Source organism: Filicampus tigris, chromosome 19, assembly GCF_054856515.1.
Source record: "Filicampus tigris isolate MCC_2025a chromosome 19, RoL_Ftig_1.0, whole genome shotgun sequence".
NCBI lineage: Eukaryota > Metazoa > Chordata > Actinopteri > Syngnathiformes > Syngnathidae > Filicampus > Filicampus tigris.
The window spans coordinates 7,112,652-7,129,501 of NC_141235.1; the positions used below are offsets into that span (position 1 = coordinate 7,112,652).

Below are 16,850 nucleotides of genomic sequence, written 5' to 3' on the forward strand. Positions count from 1 at the left end.
TCCTCTTCTGCCAACTCTCTCTAATTTCTCCTTTGTGGGGCAGCAACACCCTTTGCCCCTAGTTTCCAAAGAAACAGCATGACTTTTATGACAGCGGTTTCTTTATGCCCGTTCTCTCTGATTTAGAAAAGTACTAAAGCCAGAATGCGAATGCTGCTACACTTGCAATCAAAGCTGAGGTATTTCAGTGAAAAAGTATAGAAGTACACTGGTTTGAGGCCTCGTGTGGTTTGAACATCATCATCATCCAGATGCCCTCCTTTTAGCTGCTGCTCTGACATCCCATAATATGCTTTTTGCGCTGCGTTGTGGCCATTTTAGCGAGGCTCACCCGTGAGGCTGTTGTAATTCTCAGAGGATTTTCACTCGACTGTTGTGTGTGCTGATTCAAGCATGTGTGTGGGCGTGTAGGTGTGTGTGTGTGTTTGAGAGCGCACGTGGGTTAGCATGTATAATGACGCCAGGTGGTCTACACTATCCACCACAATTAATTGATGCAGATTGTCAAAGCTGCTGCCAACTTCTCGAACAAACACATGAGGGCCAATTTACCACTTCATGTTTTTTTTCTATTATATTCTTTTAAACATTTAATCAATTAGTCACTCACCTACTTGCTGCCCTCCGTCCTCAGGGTAAAAGTGATTCGATTGCATGAGGAAACGGCTTTAGAAACGCCTTTTCTGCATGTATGCCCGCCATACCTTTTCAACACTCTTCTTGTGAAGCAGTTTTGCTTTATTTAGCAAAAATTTTATTTTTTTTCCAAAAGTCACAAGCTAATCAATCACGTATATACACTGAAGTCCATATATATTGGGACACAACACAATTGTCATCTTTTTGGCTCCGTGCACCACCACAATGGATTTTGAAATGAAATGAACAAGATGTGCTTTAATTGAAGAGTTTCAGCTTTAATTTAAGGCTATTTACACAGGTGAAGCATCTTCCTCTCTTATTGGGTCCCACAGGGTTCCTCTTTAGGTCCCCTTTTATTCATCATCTATGCTTTCCCTTGGAGAGAATCTCTGGAGACGTGGTATTGCCTTTGACCGCTTTGCAGACGACACCATACTCTGAAACCAAACAGAAAATGTGGATACTTCTCACATATTAGCTTAGCTTTTTTGATACACAAAGGTGGACGTCATGAAACTTTATTCAACTAAATTACTCAAAAAATGAATTCATCATAATGAATCCCTCACATCCTCCAGTCATAAACTACCATATAATCAGGCTGTTTGCTGATATCAGCACAGGACACATTCATTGTTTAAAATGCATCCAAAATGCTGCAGCACTTCTAACCACCAAAAAATGTCATGATTCACATCACACCAGTCCTTACTGACCTTGACTAGCTACCTTTGGCTTTTAAATTTGATATTAAGGTACTTTTGATTACCTTTAAAGCCCTAAACTGCCAGGCTCCTGCCTCTATATGGAACAGCATATGAGCCTGACTGCTGTGAGTATTTTGCGGTTCGGCCGCCGGCTCTATGGAACGCTCTGGTGTGCAACCTCAGAGAAGCTACATTATTGCCTTTTCTTCCTTTCTTTTAAAATCTCAGTTTTAATACCTGACTATCAGTTAAATGCTGACTTTACTGCTTTGTTGATATTATACATACTTTCATTTGTTATTATGATTTTTGAATGGTTGACTTGTAACTTATTTTGAAGTATTCCGTATAATTGAAGTTTGACATTTTGAACCTTGTCCAAGCAAAGCGTTAGGGTTAGACAAGCAAGCAAAGAAAAATTACAAGTTAAAATATTGTGTTTTTTTTCCCCCACAGCATCATCGGCCACTCGGAGTCATACACCAAGCTGTGCTGCAAGGGCTTCTGCATCGACATCCTGAAGAAACTCTCCCGCACCATCAAATTCTCCTACGACCTCTACCTGGTCACCAATGGGAAGCACGGCAAGCTGGTGCGCGGCACCTGGAACGGTATGATTGGCGAGGTAAGTGGTCCCCTATGAAAATGCCATCAAAGAAAGAGAAAAAAAAGTTTTGTAGTGACTTCTAAAGTTGACAATTCCACGAACAAAAACATTTGCCGCAGGTTCCTCGAGTGTTGTTGCGCTTTCACCTGCGGGCAAAACAAGCGTTTGCATCTTTAAATGTGCTTCCAGTCACAAGTTACCGTCGAGAGCTGAGACTCAAAAGCTGCCGTTCGGGGGAACTTTCCAATTCTTTAAAGTGACAAAAAAACTTTTTGACGTTGTTGAAAAGCGTTTCAACAATGAATAATGACATTTTATCAGCCTGAACAACAACAAACTAAATCTGTATTGAAGCAATGAATGGACTCTCACACCTTTAATTTCAACTTTAACGTCATGCTTTGTGTAGGAGCTTAAGCTGCTTAAAACCAAAATGGCTGACTTATGGTTTAATTTGGAGCATGGGTACCTGAGACTTTTTCATGCAGCCTGTGAAGATAGAAATTTATACATAATTCCATGTCGCTGTTTTTGAGACTTATGAGACGTTTTTACGAGTGAACATTTAAAATGTCTCAAGGCATTGACCCACATATTTTTTTTAACAATTCATATTTGTACAGCAATTCAAGTTATAGACGTTTAACAGAAAATAAGGTGCAGCAAATGAAGATTTTCACACTTTGAGATGGAACCAATCGATAATGAACTTCTAATATATGCGTTATGTCGTCTTCCTCCACGCTATTAACGCTGAAAGGCTCCCAGCAGACACCTGCCTCGCCGCGTGTCGTCTCTTTGATGGACTCTAAAGTGGGTCAGTGGTGTGACAGCGTGCATACGCACACACATGGTGGCACATATGTGCGCACACACATACACGCGCGTATGGGGCGCATCAAACAGCTGCATATGAGAGCAAGGCGGCGCGAGCAGGTGTTTTTCTAGAGAGGAGCCTTGCATGTGCATCTGCTCCCAGTGTGTGTGTATATGTGTATATATATATATATATATATATATATACATATATATATATATATATATATATATATATATATATATATATATATATATATATATATATATATATATGTATGTATATGTATGTATATATATATACATATATATGTATATGTATATGTATGTATATGTATGTATATATATATACATATATATGTATATGTATATGTATATATATATGTATGTATATATATATACATATATATGTATATGTATATGTATATATATATGTATGTATATATATATACATATATATGTATATGTATATGTATATATATATATATGTATATATATATATATATGTATATATATATATATATATATATACATATATATATATGTATATATATATATATATGTATATATATATATATATATATATACATATATATATATGTATATATATATATATATGTATATATATATATATATATACATATATATATATGTATATATATATATATATATACATATATATATATGTATATATATATATATGTATATATATATATATATACATATATATATATGTATATATATATATGTATATATATATATATATATGCATATATATATATATGTATATATATATATGCATATATATATATATGTATATATATATATGTATATATATATATATATATATATATATGTATGTATTATGTATGTATGTATATATATGTATATATATGTGTGTGTGCGTGTGTATATATATATATATGTATATATGTATATGTTTATACATATAGACATATATACGTTTGTACAAATAGACTGGCCCATGAAGGGTAAATGATGTAACCAACCAACCAACCACTTGTGGTGTTGTGTAATAATCAACATATAGCTTACCCATGATGATTAGGCGCTGACGAACCAATGAGTAAGTGCTAAACGTGTCTATCCAGGTTGTGTACAGGCGCGCCGACATGGCCATCGGCTCGCTCACCATCAACGAGGAGCGCTCGGAGATCATCGACTTCTCCGTGCCGTTCGTGGAGACGGGAATCAGCGTCATGGTCGCCCGCAGCAACGGCACTGTCTCCCCGTCCGCCTTCCTTGGTGAGGACGTGGACGGCTCCTCCCGCTTTCTCCCGGGATGGCCTACTTTTAAAAGCTGCCTGCCTCCGCCGCCTCCCCAGGAAAACTTTCTATTAAGCTTTTATCCCACCGCTAGCTGGGGCCTACAACTAAATCTCCCACATCCCCTCCTGAACAACAAATGGCGAAACAGATTCATGCCTACTGACTTGTCTCCTCTGCAGAGCCGTACAGTCCAGCCGTGTGGGTCATGATGTTCGTCATGTGCTTGACGGTAGTGGCCGTGACAGTGTTCGTGTTCGAGTACTTCAGTCCAGTCGGTTACAACCGCAGCCTGGTGAGCGCCAAAGGTGGGTTTCGGAGACGAAAACACAGTCTGATCCGGCTAACCTCCGTCTGCATGCCTGAGCTCGTGTCGGCTTCCCGGGCTGCAGCTAATCAATCCCAGCATGCACTTCTGACAGAGTGTGCCCGGTTCCACGGGTCTGAAAGGTCACTTTCTCGTTTTTTAATTAGTGTTCGTCAGCACGCTAATCGAAGGTAAGATGGATGATGTCGGCGGCTCCCGCTCAGCTTGTGGCGTGATGGAAAGTGTGAGACTACGTCGAAGTTTTGTGTGAGCTGAGAAACAAATGTTGTGGAGTATATCGTGTCGTACTTTTAAAAATTGTATCGTTATTTGAATGGTTTGTACTGTATTGCATCGGAATTGGAGTGACTCTAATCGTAATTGGAGGGGATCATATCGTAATTGCAGTAAATCTTACTGAAATGCATTGTAATCGGAATGAGTCACATCGCATTGTCAATGGAGTGGGTCGCATCACTTCATAATTGGAAGGAACTGTCTCACATCATAATTGGAGTAAATCTTATCACATCATACTTGGTGTAAATTGTGTCACGTCGCATCGTCATTTGATTGAATAGTATCATGCTATCATAAATTGCTATCATAAATTGAGTGACTCGTATCTTTATTGGAGGGATTCGGACCACAAGTGGAGTAAATGGTGTTGCGACATAATTGGAGTGAATTGTGTCATGTTGAATTGTAATTTGAGGTCCATATTTTAATGTTGTAATCAGTATCATTCATATCACAATGTAATTGCAGTAAATGATATGATATCATAATAAAGTGACTCGCTTTGAAATTGTGGTCAATCTCATGTGGAGCATTGTAAATTGATGGATTTTGCCTAGGAGGGAGTCTGTGCTTGAATTCACCTTGCCTTTTCCTCCATCTTGGTTTGCAGCTCCGGGTGGCCCCACCTTCACCATCGGCAAGTCCGTGTGGCTGCTGTGGGGCATCGTGTTCAACAACTCGGTGCCCATCGAGAACCCCAAAGGCACCACCAGCAAGATCATGGTGCTGATCTGGGCCTTCTTCGCTGTCATCTTCCTGGCCTCGTACACCGCCAACCTGGCCGCCTTCATGATCCAGGAGCAGTACATCGACACTGTGTCGGGGCTCTCCGACAAGAAGGTGAGAGCTTCTCAGAGGCCTTTAGGATGCCCGGGCATCAGCGGCGAGCCCGGCGGCTTCCTAGAGCGAATCAATAAGTGACTTTGATCAAAGTGTGGACTTTTGTGAGGAGTGTTTGTCCATCAATATTCCAGCCCCGTGTGCTCGCATTTTTCATCTTGCTTCAAGAAAAACACACACATTGCTAAATGTCACTTGTGGTCAATAAGGAAACACTATTTCTCATAAGCGCTAGTGCCGATTACTGCTACCAAGCTTGACATAAACTACATCACTTAGTCGGTTCTGGTAGTTATTTATTCAGGTAGCCGGTTTGTTTGTTTGTTTGCTATTTCAGTCAGTCAGCAGTCAGTCAGTCAGTTAATTTGTCTGTTTGTACACATATAGTACCTACCATTTTTAGTTCTTTATTAATGTTTATTGGATTCTTTGTCAATTTCTTCATCAGTTAGTTGGTTGGTTTGTTAGTTTGTCAAGAGCATAACCGCCTAGTTTTTTTGCTCGTTCATTTATAGATAGTTTGTTCATTAGTTAGGCAGTTAGCTAATTTTCACTTTAGTCAATGTTTGTTTTTGTTAGTTAGTTAGTTAGTTGATCTGCTCATTACTTAGTTTGTTAGTTGTTACATTAGTTAGCCAGTTATTTGCTCAGTTAGTTTGTAAGTTTGTTCTTTCGTCAATGGGTTTGTATGTTTGTAAAAATCTTGTTCGCTTATTAGTTTGCTAGTTTGGTTGAGTTCATCATTTGTTAGTTCATTATTGAAGTTGAACTTGTTGAAGTTAATTCATTTGTTACTTCAGAAACAGTTGAGTTTGTAAGTTAACTTAGTTCATACATATTCATTGCTTGTTTGTTTGTTTGTGTGTTTGTTTGTTTGTTGGCTCGTATCACTAATTTGTTTGATTGTTCATTTGCATACGCGTCGATTACTACATTCATTTGTCTGTTAGTTATTTCATAGTAACTTTGTTCTCCCAGCAAGCTATGCTTGTTTAGGGATTGTCTGCGCTCTGTTGAGCTCTTTGTGGCCATGCTGAGCAACAAAGCGACACGTGGCGTTCGTGGAATATTCCGGCTGATTTGATGGCAAAAGAGAATATGCTTCTAAAATTGGATTTAAGTGAGAAGTGCCTCATCCGTTCCCCCTCCTCCCCTCGCCTTCACCTCCATTCTTCCTCTGAGTCCTCACTTCACCCCTTCCTCATTTACATGTCTTTTTACTACTCACGCATTCCTTATTCTTTTCCTCACTCTGCCACCCGTCAGTCCCTCTTCTTTCCTCTCCACTCCTCCTTTTTCTTCCTCTCACCCCGTCATCACGTCTCCTTGGTCTCCCTGCAGTTCCAGAAGCCGCACGAGCACTACCCCCCCTTCCGCTTCGGGACGGTCCCGAATGGCAGCACTGAGCGCAACATCCGCAGCAACTATCCCGACATGCACACGCACATGATGAAGTACAACCAAAAGGGGGTGGAGGAGGCACTCAACAGCCTCAAAACGGGGTACGGTCTTTGTGTTTTTTTGTCCCGTATCGCACAAAAGACTTATTTTTAACTCGCCCTCTTGCCACTTGATTTGATGACACTTTTTTTAGTAGCGCATATTTCAGGAATGTGGTGGATATATTTTTAGATTAAGAAAATCACTTCAAGTGCTTCATTTGTATTTCAAAGTGATGTCTTGCTTTTTTTTGTTTGTTTTTTTGGGTGGGAGTGGAGTGGGGGCCAATGGCCTATATTTGGGAGAGTATGACAATTGAAAAAAATATTTTCTAATAATTTAAAAGGATTTGGAGTAGAGCAATTTTTGTTTCGTTAACTTTGTTCATATGTTTGTTACTTTGCCAATGAGTTAATCAGTTAGTGTTTGTTGTTCAATCATTTATTCATACAAGAGGTGGTTCATTAGTTAGTTAATTTGCTAGTTAATTAATTTGTTCTTTAGTTAATGGTTCACACACTGCATACTGTATGTGAAATCCTACTAAATTGTTATTAAAGCAATTCCAGCTGCTTGTCAGACATAAAATGTTCCCTGTCACAACTCATTAAACATGACAAGAAGGCAAACAAGGCTTGTTGTGTTTGCAGAAAGCTGGACGCCTTCATCTACGACGCGGCCGTGCTCAACTACATGGCGGGCAAGGACGAAGGCTGCAAGCTGGTGACCATCGGCAGCGGCAAAGTGTTCGCCACCACCGGCTACGGCATCGCCCTGCAGAAAGACTCACGCTGGAAGAGGCTCATCGACCTGGCCCTTTTGCAGTTCCTCGGCGACGGTGGGTGACCGATCAAAAAGCTTTCCTCACGTCATTGTGTCGAGTTGAATAGAGAAATCGCGGACCCCTGCCTTGCTTTGTTTGTGTTCTGGAAGCAAATGTCAATGTCTTGTCAGTGGGGTTGTTGTCTCAAGTTATAATGAAAATCATTCCTTCATTTTCGATGTTGTCAGTGAATATCATACGTGAACTTTAGGGGTTCACTTTAAATGTATTTATTTCGGTATTGCTGTACGTCCGTACTGAAGAAGGAAGGTCAAACAGTCGCTTGAGAATTGTATTTTACTTTACTTTATTACAAACTACTTATGTTCACACTGCAGCTCAATTCAAATTATTTTGCCCATATGCGACATGTATCTGAATTTTTCATGCAGTGTGAACAGTACAATTCCGATTTGTGGATATGAATTGGTTACGTATATGATTCATCTGCAGTATGAACGCTCATCCGTACACATCCCACCTATACGTCAGAAAAAGCTCAATATGCGCTACGCGAAGGCGGGGGAGGGTATTTGGGAGGGCGACTGATAACATACGCTTTGATTCACTCCCATTATTATATGATACAATATGATTCTCTCCAGTTACGATCCAAAACATTTCAATTCCGTCTGATTAAAATGCAGTACAATTCACCATATTTTGATTTTATAGTCTTCTCTCCAATTACGATATTAGAAGATTCACTTCATTTACTGTACAATATGATTCTCTCCAATCGTGATAAGGTATGATGAACTCCAATTATGATCTGATACGCTTAATATCGCTCCAATTATATTAGAGGTATAATACGATGCTTCATTTCAGGCTAATTATGATGCAATACCATACAATTAATTCACAGTTGCGGTAGGTTACAACTCACTCCAATTAATATAAAATACAATTCTCTCCAATCGTGATTAATGCCAATTATGATGTGCTACACACTTCATTTTACTTAATTACAATACAATACTATTCATTTGTATTGTGGTGCTATTTATACCAGTTATGATACGATGCAATTCAATCCAGTTATGATACAATCTATTCTTTTTATTCTATTATTATTATTTTTTCATACAATGCAATTTATATCATACAATACACTTAATTCTCATTACAATGCTTTCTTCTTTATCAATACATAATATAATGCAGTTCTTCAGGACATGTAGCTGTTCTTCCGCCACAATGGAATATGAGAGAATGATAAAAAATCAAAAATGAAAGTTTTTAACACAAACATTTGGCCACAAATATACCCATTCTAATGTCTTTTAAAGCGACGCATTGTGATTCTATCTCAAAATATATGACGATTCATTGACGTAAATTGTTTTTTTTTTCCCCCCTCACATCCTGCGCCTACCGCATAAAGGAAAGATATGGATGCCTGCAGTACCCCTATTGCTATTCAGCAGTTTGTTTTGCAGGAAGAAGGCAGGCATTCTGTGAAGAATGAAATCCCTGGGAATGGCGAGAGAGTGCAATTATCTACATTATACAAACACACACACCGTATACATCGACATAAACAAACCATGAAGGCTGCTGGTATGGAGTTAATACTCCTACCTCCACGGAGAGTTTAAGTCGCAACACATATCCATAAACATGTTCTTTTGTGCTTTCCATGACGCTGTAATAATGCTTATGGACAACCGTGTGATATAATGGGCAATGCGGCTGCCATGTTTTTTGAAAGCTATTGCACCTGCTCCACATTCCAGGTGACACACAGCGCCTGGAGACAGTGTGGCTCTCAGGCATCTGCCAGAACGAGAAGAACGAGGTGATGAGCAGCAAGCTGGACATCGACAACATGGCGGGCGTCTTCTACATGCTGCTGGTGGCCATGGGCCTTAGCCTGCTGGTGTTCGCCTGGGAGCACCTGCTCTACTGGAAGCTGCGCCACTCACTGCACAAGTCCCACAAACTCGACTTCCTATTGGCCATCAGTCGGGTGAGGCCCGCCCCGGACGAAACCGCGTCGGGTTGGGTGGTTAGGGAGGTTTACGGTGGGTGGAGTGGGAAATATCGCCACTCAGAAGTTGGCAAGTAATACATCAGTTTAAATGGATGTTTTGCGCGGTGTAATTAAAAACATTTACTGTAGAGTAGAGAGGAGATAAAAGCAAAAAGAAGCACAAATTTGGATGTTTGCTCAGCGTTTAGCTTTTAAGGCTCATTCGCAATTAGCGTAAATCACCCGGCGTTTAGGTGGCGGCTCTATTTTTGCAGAATGCGACCATTGAAACGTCAATGGACTCCAGCCACTCTGCTGTGTAATTACACCATTGAGCCCGGATCAGGGTTCTTTTTATCAGATTAACAGCTAAATGACTATCAGATCATTAATCCGTCCCCCGAGGGGCAAATTAAATTTAGCTTCTCTTTTTTTCGGGAATCTCGGCGTGTCACCATCGCAGTTTGTTCCGGGGGCGTCGTCTGACTGGTGAGTTTAGTGGGCCGTTCCTCTTCTTACTCTCAGCTTAAACAGTTTTTCTTTGAGTCCTGGGAGAATGCATAATGAATTGAAGGCTGAGTCATCCCTTGTTAATAAAAGGATATATTCGTGAAAATTTGTATTATTTTGTTTGTTTTCTTCTTGCCCGCTGATGTTTGGGAAGGAGGCCGCCTGTGACTCGGTGATATGCAAACTGTTTATAATATAATATACAATATTATAGCTGCAAATAGGTTGATAATGTAAACTTCAGGAGTTCTAAAAAGACTGATTTGACCTGAAAAATAAAGTCAACAGAGGTATTCAAAATGACCTTCCATTAATTTTGGCGACGTACGACTTGTTGAGTGGTCAAAGAGGGAAATAAACGGTTTTGACATGTTTAACATGAACCTTATCTTGAATGAGGTTACATTTAAAATCCAAAGGTGTCACAGAAGAATGAGTTTGAGAATCGTTTGAAAAGACCACCACCTCAACTTTGTACCTCTGCTCCTTTTCGTTTTGTGGACAAAGAGCACGGCGCCGCATCACGCACATTGAACTTTGTGTTATTGTGCTTGCGTTGCAAAGAAGATTCATCGGGTGCCAAGTGCCACAAGAACATCAGGTATTGTTTTATGTGTGTGGGAGGAACCACACTTTAGTATTAGTCAACCTCTGAAATTATTAGCAGGATCGTCGCAATATTTTGGGCCTCATCGTTCTAATATTTGCAGTGGGTGGTTGAAGTTGACATAAGTAAAGATTTTCACATAAACTTTGAAGATCGATCGCAGTTGAGTTTTAGGACACTGAGCAAGGTGACCCTTGTTTACTTGAAGCGTCCCGGTCATGTAGTCACAATGAAGTAGTAGGTTCTTCTTTTAGCTAAATAAGTGTCCAACCTCTTTGAACAAAATGCGACCAACTTTATTGCTGTGTAGGTGCTGATTTGCCTCAGAGCTTTTCAGATTGCTTATTGCCTCGCATCTGAAGCGACTGAATTAGAACTTTACTGTACATTGTCGGTGGCCTCTTTTGTCATTTGTAATGTCATCCTCCTACCCAGCTACATTAGCAGCAACCGGGATTGATGTTTACTCTTATAAGCTGCAACAACTGGCATTCCCACATTGTTAAAGTCTGTAACTATCTCGCACATACAGTTTCCATGTAAACAAAATGCCAGTTTCGCTGTACCGGAAGCCGGGCCCATATTTCACACAAAGGCTCATGCGGTGTAGGAATAAAATGGATAGGATCTTGCTTTTGTTTATGACTGCCTGGAAAGTGGTGAATGGTAAAGCACAAAAAAATAACACTTCACAGCTATTATTTGAGTTGGATAAGATTCAAGATCAAGGATATTCTTTTTGACTTTTCATTTGGTATCTTTGGTATCTCTTTTAGGGTATCTACAGTTGCTTCAAGGGTGTGGAGGATCACGGCCGTTCCTCCAATCTGGCCAAACCCGATCTGACATCCAACTACGCCCAAGCAAACATGTTGAAGATGCTGCGCACCGCCAAGGACCTGGTGTCCACCGCCAATGTGGAGAGCTCCCTGGACAACGCCACCAAAACGATCGAACACTTCAGCCGGCACAGTGGTGGTGGTTTGCCAGTCCGCGTCCCTCATGTCGCCGCTGAGACGGTACCTGGAGGCTTTGCATATGTCACGGAGAACCATGTGTCCTTCCCGCAACAACCCATCTCCCCGCAGAGGTGTGTCAGCAGGCCCACGCCACTGCGCTACACACTCCCAACCCACTCTACTTCCTGTCTGTATGAGCGCCCACTTCCTGTCTCCAGCCTCAGCAGCCCACACCTGGCGGTCAGTGAAACGCTACCCCATCAGCATCCCCACCACTACCAGACTACCGGAAGACTCTATGTGGACACCCACCCCCACTCGAGGTTTATCTCGTACACCGACCTGCAGTTGCCTGACATCTACACCTCGCATCCCGCCCCCCTGGCCCAAAACCAGCACACAGAGGGAGGCATTCACCAGAGGAAACGGAGGTCGAAGAGCTTTCAGTGTGGAGATGGCGATGCAGAGAGAAGGAAGTACAGGGATCATGAGAAGAATAAAATCTGTCTCAGTGAGCTCAAAGCCAACAACCTCCAGGGAAGCCACATCTCTGCCCCCAGCGTGGAAAGCATCTACTCGGTGGAAGGTACGTGTCCTCCGGTGGAGAACTACAGATCCTGGCCTCCGGAGGACCTCATGCTGAAGGGAAGACGTAGGCGCCGTCGCCCCTCATTCCTGAAAGCAACATGGGGTTGCGAGCAGATCCACCAGCTAGACGAGTCCCAGTCATCCCTTTCCAGCCAGTCGCCCTCCACACTTCCTGACCTGTTCCCATGCATCCTCACGCCGACCATGGCTGCAAAGGCCCACAACCCGGCCCAGCTCCGGAACAACCTGTGCCTCCCGCGGAACCAGGCCTACCTGCACATAAGGGAGGATCACAGGAGGCCTGCTGGCCGTAAAGGCCAACGGCTGAGGTATTCCCAGTCCACCCATCTTCCGACATATGGTGAGGCGGTGCGGTATGGTGCCGGTTTAGGGCAGGGAATGGTACGGAGAGCTACCAGCCTGCTCAGCAGACAGTACGCCCACTACCTGAAATCCTATCCTGGGCTACCACTCTACCAATCACCCCTCAACCTGCAAAACCACAACCAGGCCCCAGGGAGTCACCCAGCAGCCAGCCCTGTATGCCAACTGCTGGCCTGCGGTGGGGGACGATGCGGGGGTCAGCGGGCCTTTCTGTACCAGGACAGTGTGTACGGAGCTTACGGGATCTATCAGAGCTCCCAATCTGGATCGGAGATGCAAGGAAGTCAAGGAGGAGTTGGCCAGGCAGCGGGGAGCACCTGTGTGCTCCGGCCCTGGAGACGGGTGTCCAGTTTGGAGTCTGAGGTGTGAACTAACCAAGCAGGAGAATTTACAACTGACCACTGTGGAGAAAGATGGCTTATCTGCTTTTTGGGGAGACTTTGTGTTGAAATGGATGTTAACATACAGTATGCACTGAAGGTCGGATCCTTTTGCTTGTGCGTTTTGTGTGCACTGAATTGTCCGTGGTGTCGCCGCGTGGTCGAAGTATAACCGGAATTGTCATGCTGTGATGTTTGTGGTGTACATATTTTACTGTGGATGGGATTCAAACTCTGGTGTCATGTTGCCAGCTGTGAGGAAATAGCAGCGGGGATTAAAGGATCACATCTTTCCAAACCGTCACCAAAAACAAAAAGAAACACAAAAGCTGCACTGTAGCAATGTGTCATGAAAGAATGCACATGTGAAGAGTTAAGAAAATGTTTGACAGTACGGAGCTTTGCTATGATGACATAATCAGTTTGAGACATCTGCAAACATCAGGTAACTTCTTTAAAACGGCTATCTATTTTTATAACAACGTATTACTGTAGATTATTATTGTCAGACAAGAATAGTAGAACAGATCTGTAAACTTTGTTTAAGATTATTGTTACACATTTTGATAGCGTTTGTTGAAAGGTTAGCTTGTTTGTTAGCAGGATTACGGAAAAACTTCATGTCCGATTTCCACTAAATTTTGCAGATGGCTGCCATATAGGTCTCGGAAGCATTCATTTTCCCCAGGCTAAAAATGAGAACCCCTCATCCAAACTACTAACCAAAACCTAGCCTTCAACACTATCCTTACCCCTAACTATATTTTTTTTCATTCTCCAGCCAGTTATAAATAAATAACATATTACAAAATTACCTCATCTTCCATCAACCAGGAAGTAACCTGCTAACAAGCAAGCGTAGCACAGCTCGGTCAGTCACGATTTGATCTGGTGTGTTCTGTTCTGATCCGTTGTAGCTTAGCCTTGTTTTTATGTGTTGTGGGTAGCCTTGCGAGTGGTGTTGCCAGTTAGCCACTACAGATAATGACATTATCGACACATGTAGCAGCTAAAGAGCCCGATATGTCCCTCAGGGGTTGACAGAGACCAAAAAAAAAAAAAAACCCTAAGCTGAAGGAGGTTGGACACAAACTGACTGAAACTAAAGAAACAACATTTTGCTAACTAATGTAACACAATGTAGCTCTACTGCCGCCAAATGGTCCAAAAAAAAAATCTTTTGGCCGCAAATCCAAGAAGACGGATTGTGAATGGAGTCCACATGAACACAAACTGCAAGGATGGTATCTGGTAGCACTGACCAACACGAGGTGTCTTATTCATCCAACTATGGGCTCTTCACTGGGTCTTTTTGTGGGGCCACAATACAGCACAGAGAACACAAGGGCCTCACGATACTTAGGTATTTATTCAAAAATGTTATATCAGTAGGAAAAAAAATGTGTTATTTGAGTGTCATTCATATAATCTACTTATGATAGGAATTTATAGTCACTCACAAATTTTCTAATCACGTTTCTGGCACAATGTGTCAAGCTAACCTATTTGTTACTATTGTACTAACGTGCTCAGTTTGCCTATTAGGATTTTCATCGCCCACTCTTTTCCACTCTTTTGTATTCCCTCGTTGTCCCTGCTTTCCTCCCGCCACTTCTAATTGCTTAATGATCAATTTTTAAATTAGGTGATTGAAAGCTATTACACTATCTATATTATCCATTGCCCTCACCCTGTAATTAATCACTTAGACCAATTAAAGAGCCTTTTTGGATGCCTACAAATACGTGTCTACTTTTGTTAATAACCCTTTGCATCCTGATTCATGTCGTCAAGTTTAGTGAGCTTTTTCCTTACAAGGGAATTGAGTTCGGGGTTATGAATAGGGTTAGGGTTGGCTTTGGGGGTTTAAATTGGGTGTTAGCGTTAGGCATTAGGGTTGAGTGTACGGTTTGAGGTTGGGAGTACTGATAGAGGTTAGGGTTAAGTCAGTGTTTAAGGTTTTCATTCGGGTTTATTCTTAGGAGTTACACACTAGATGCAAGGGTGGAGGTTGAAAGTAAAGATTAAGTAAAAGGTGTTGGGTTTAGGTAACGGATTAGCAGTTAGGGTTTGGCAACTAGGGTAGGGTTAGGATTTAGGTAAAGGGTTAGCGTTGATGGTAAAGTTAGAGGTTGGGTTTAGGATTAAAGTTTAGAAAAAGGTTTAGGTTTTAAAAAAATATTCTGCTTACTTCCTACTTCCTACCATTCAATACTAAACCCCCTCAAACCTCCTGACTGTGAATAAATTAATTTTCACGTCCAGTCAATAGCTGCTCCGAGTCACCTTGAGACAAAAGGCTTGCAGATGAAACTGTAATGGTGTGGGAGAGCAGTGAAAAGAGCAGGAGTAGATAAGAACATGTGGGATGACGTGAAGTGGAAAAAGTTGGTGCAACGGCGACTGAGGGCTGTTGGGAAAAAAGCACCAATAGATCAAAACCACAAGAGAGGGGGAGACGCTTAGGTGACTTTGAGTCGGGGAGATAACAGCGAGGCATGCGGCGATAGCGTGGTGAAGGGAGCGACACGAAGGGGGCGAGATATACACGAGAACAGGTCTGGAAGTGAGCAAGGGATCTATTTCTGCGTTTGCAAGACGAGGGTTCTTAATGAGAGAATACTGAGGAAAAGTGGGAGGCGTTTGAGTGAAAATCACTCCAAAGCTGTCTGGAAACCTCGTTCGCCAAAGATGAAAGTCACAATGTCGTCCTGGGTAGATCATCTTGCAGTTGTGACGTCCGCAGTTTGCAAACCTTTATCCTCCAAAGGATTGTCTAGTATGGGTTAGGGTTGGGGCAGAGTCCTCCACTGAGGTAAAATGTTTGCAGAGGAAAGTGTCGGGTAGCCAAGCCCGAGATGCCGTACAGATGTACAGTGCAGCGTCATGACCACAGCTGGAAAGGAGCAAACGTAGGTCAGGATAACCACGGCATGGCATTAAAGACATCCAACTGAGGCTTAAGGAAGGAAGCTGACGAAAACTAGCCGGTTAGGTGAGGGAACTCGCCAATTACCTGCCATGAAAATGGGGCAGCGGGCCCAGACAGCGACGACAGATGAAAGCCTACCTGGATTCCATCTTCGGCTACAGTACAGTGATTAACTATGACTAAAGTAAACCTTTTAAAAAGAATAATGGGGGGGCGTGGGGAAATTGGATGGAGAAGTACAGCTAAAATTAGACAGCATACTCTCCCTCGAATTCAGTTTGGTAGGGCTAGTGTTTGTGAAGAGTTAGGTGTTAGGATTAGAAATTAAAGAGAGTGGTAGGTTTAGAGGTTAGGGTTAAGTTTTAGTTAACGGCTTTGGGGTTAGGAGTTCAGGTTACTTTTTAGGTAAATGATTTAGTGTTCGAGATTAGAGGACAAGATTAAGGTTTAGATAAAGAGTTAGGCTTGGGTTGGGGTAAAGGGTTAGGATTAGGGGTTAAAGTTTGGGTTAGGCATTAAAAATTAGGGTTGGGATTAGAGGGTATGATCAAGGGTTTATCACTATGAAAACACCAAAGCCAAACTGTCAATGTGTATGTGTGGGTGCGCGCATGTTTGTGTGTGTTGGGCTCGGCCCGCAGCTTGTCTCCCAATCCGAGACGATTGGATCTGCCAGCTAGCAGGAACGTTAATTACTTGGCCAATCTTCAGGCACAATTCAGGCACAATCGTTCCCATCTCACTGC

At 42.0% G+C, this 16,850-nt stretch overlaps 1 protein-coding gene and 1 long non-coding RNA gene across 3 annotated transcripts in view; one reads left to right on the forward strand and one right to left on the reverse strand.

The window, feature by feature from the left end:
• LOC147129208 (glutamate receptor ionotropic, NMDA 2C-like) overlaps positions 1-14,899 on the forward strand; it is a 34,043-nt gene extending 19,144 nt beyond the window's left edge. Inside the window, exons 11-18 of the mRNA XM_086017242.1 lie at positions 1,806-1,974; positions 3,885-4,038; positions 4,242-4,367; positions 5,277-5,506; positions 6,848-7,008; positions 7,597-7,784; positions 9,509-9,741; positions 11,638-14,899. Coding sequence (XP_085873368.1) covers positions 1,806-1,974; positions 3,885-4,038; positions 4,242-4,367; positions 5,277-5,506; positions 6,848-7,008; positions 7,597-7,784; positions 9,509-9,741; positions 11,638-13,161 — 2,785 coding nt within the window. The 3' untranslated portion in view covers positions 13,162-14,899. The remainder of the gene's footprint in view (positions 1-1,805; positions 1,975-3,884; positions 4,039-4,241; positions 4,368-5,276; positions 5,507-6,847; positions 7,009-7,596; positions 7,785-9,508; positions 9,742-11,637) is intronic.
• On the reverse strand, positions 1,007-6,955 carry LOC147129209 (uncharacterized). 2 transcript variants are annotated; one of them, XR_015082658.1, is made up of 3 exons: positions 6,735-6,955; positions 5,248-5,566; positions 1,007-1,079 (listed from the first exon to the last, which is right to left on the reverse strand). It is a non-coding gene; the product is annotated as an uncharacterized LOC147129209 (long non-coding RNA). The 2 variants fall into 2 exon arrangements; XR_015082657.1 differs by lacking the exon at positions 1,007-1,079 and adding an exon at positions 1,881-1,986 and having other exon boundaries at positions 3,829-5,566.
• Positions 14,900-16,850: the final 1,951 nt, after the last annotated feature.